At 54.4% G+C, this 1,245-nt stretch overlaps 1 protein-coding gene across 1 annotated transcript in view; it reads left to right on the top strand.

Moving 5' to 3' along the window:
- Window positions 1-464: 464 nt before the first annotated feature.
- Window positions 465-1,245, top strand: part of mylkb (myosin light chain kinase b) — a gene marked incomplete in the record, with an annotated part of 20,864 nt that continues 20,083 nt past the window's right edge. Inside the window, 1 exon segment of the mRNA XM_014025816.1 lies at window positions 465-1,204. Within this exon segment, the coding sequence (XP_013881270.1) occupies window positions 775-1,204 (430 nt within the window).

Raw genomic sequence — 1,245 nt, 5'->3', positions numbered from 1 at the left:
TCCTTCCTTCCTTCCTTCCTTCCTTCCTTCCTTCTCTACACACTATCCTATCAACTAAATCAAAATGCTGTTTTCTTTGTTGCTGACTCAGCAGGCTTCCTTTCCACTCTGTGTTTCTGTCTGCCTGTCTTATTAGGAGTGCTGTCAGGGAGTTTTGAACCAATCGGATCTGTTGTTGCAACAACCTGCAGATAGAAGAAGAGTCCCCGAGGTAAAAGGAACTGAGGCTGAGAGGAAGAGGAGGAGGAAGAGGAATGTTGTGTTCAGGGTCGACTCCGTTCACATCACTTCATTCATGCCCATAAAAGGGAAGTTGAGTCATTTATGATGCAACAAGAACAATCTGAGTTCAGCTCCTCTTCCTCCAACCTCCTCATCCTCCTCCCTCCACACTGAGGAGGCGGAGCCTAACTCCTGTTTATTCTCTCCTCTTTCCATCTGTCTCTCTCTGCTGGTTTGTTCAGAGCTGCTGCTGCAGGAGGAAGACGAGGAGGAGGAGGAGGAGGAGGATCAGCTGGAGCTGCTGACCTGAGAGGAAGAGGCAGCAGTGGCAGTCAGCAGTGGCAGGAGGCCAGAGAGAAGCAGAACCTGCAGCTCTTGGACCAGGAGGACAGGAAGAGGAAGGAGGAGGAGGAGGAGGAACCCTCAGTGGAGACCAGGGAGCAGCAGGAAGAGGAGCTGGGACAGAGGGAGGTGCAGCAGCTGGACTTTGGCTYGCTGCTGGGACACCAGGACCTTCAGACCTCCAGCACCATCTCAGACCAAGGCCACCTCATGGATTTTAAGTCCAACCTCAGGAGCGTGAAAGCCAAGACAGAGGAGAAGGCGAACTCGCAGCAGGTGGACTTCCGCAGCGTGCTGGGGAAGAAGGGCACCACCAACACCAATGGCAGCAAACCAACCGAYACGCCCACCAAGAACGCCGCGGACTTCCGCTCCGTCTTAGCCAACAAGAAGAACCCACTGGGCCCTGAGAAGAACGGAGAGAAGGTCAACAACTGTGTGGATGGAGAGGTCCATGAGAAGAAGACTGGAGGAGGAGGAGGAGCACCGGAGTTCGTGGAGAAGCTGAATGATCTGAGGGTTCTGGACGGTCAGCGCCTCCAGCTGCAGTGTCGCCTCGCCGCCACCGAGGCTGCTGTCACCTGGACGCTGGACGGGAAGGTCATCAAACCCTCCAAGTTCATCATCCTCTCCAACGAAGGTCAGAGGTCACACACACACACACACACACACACACACACA

Source organism: Austrofundulus limnaeus, unplaced genomic scaffold (assembly GCF_001266775.1).
Source record: "Austrofundulus limnaeus strain Quisiro unplaced genomic scaffold, Austrofundulus_limnaeus-1.0 Scaffold501, whole genome shotgun sequence".
Lineage (NCBI taxonomy): Eukaryota > Metazoa > Chordata > Actinopteri > Cyprinodontiformes > Rivulidae > Austrofundulus > Austrofundulus limnaeus.
Note: the sequence above shows the minus strand (reverse complement) of the source record. Positions and strands in the feature narration are given on the sequence as shown.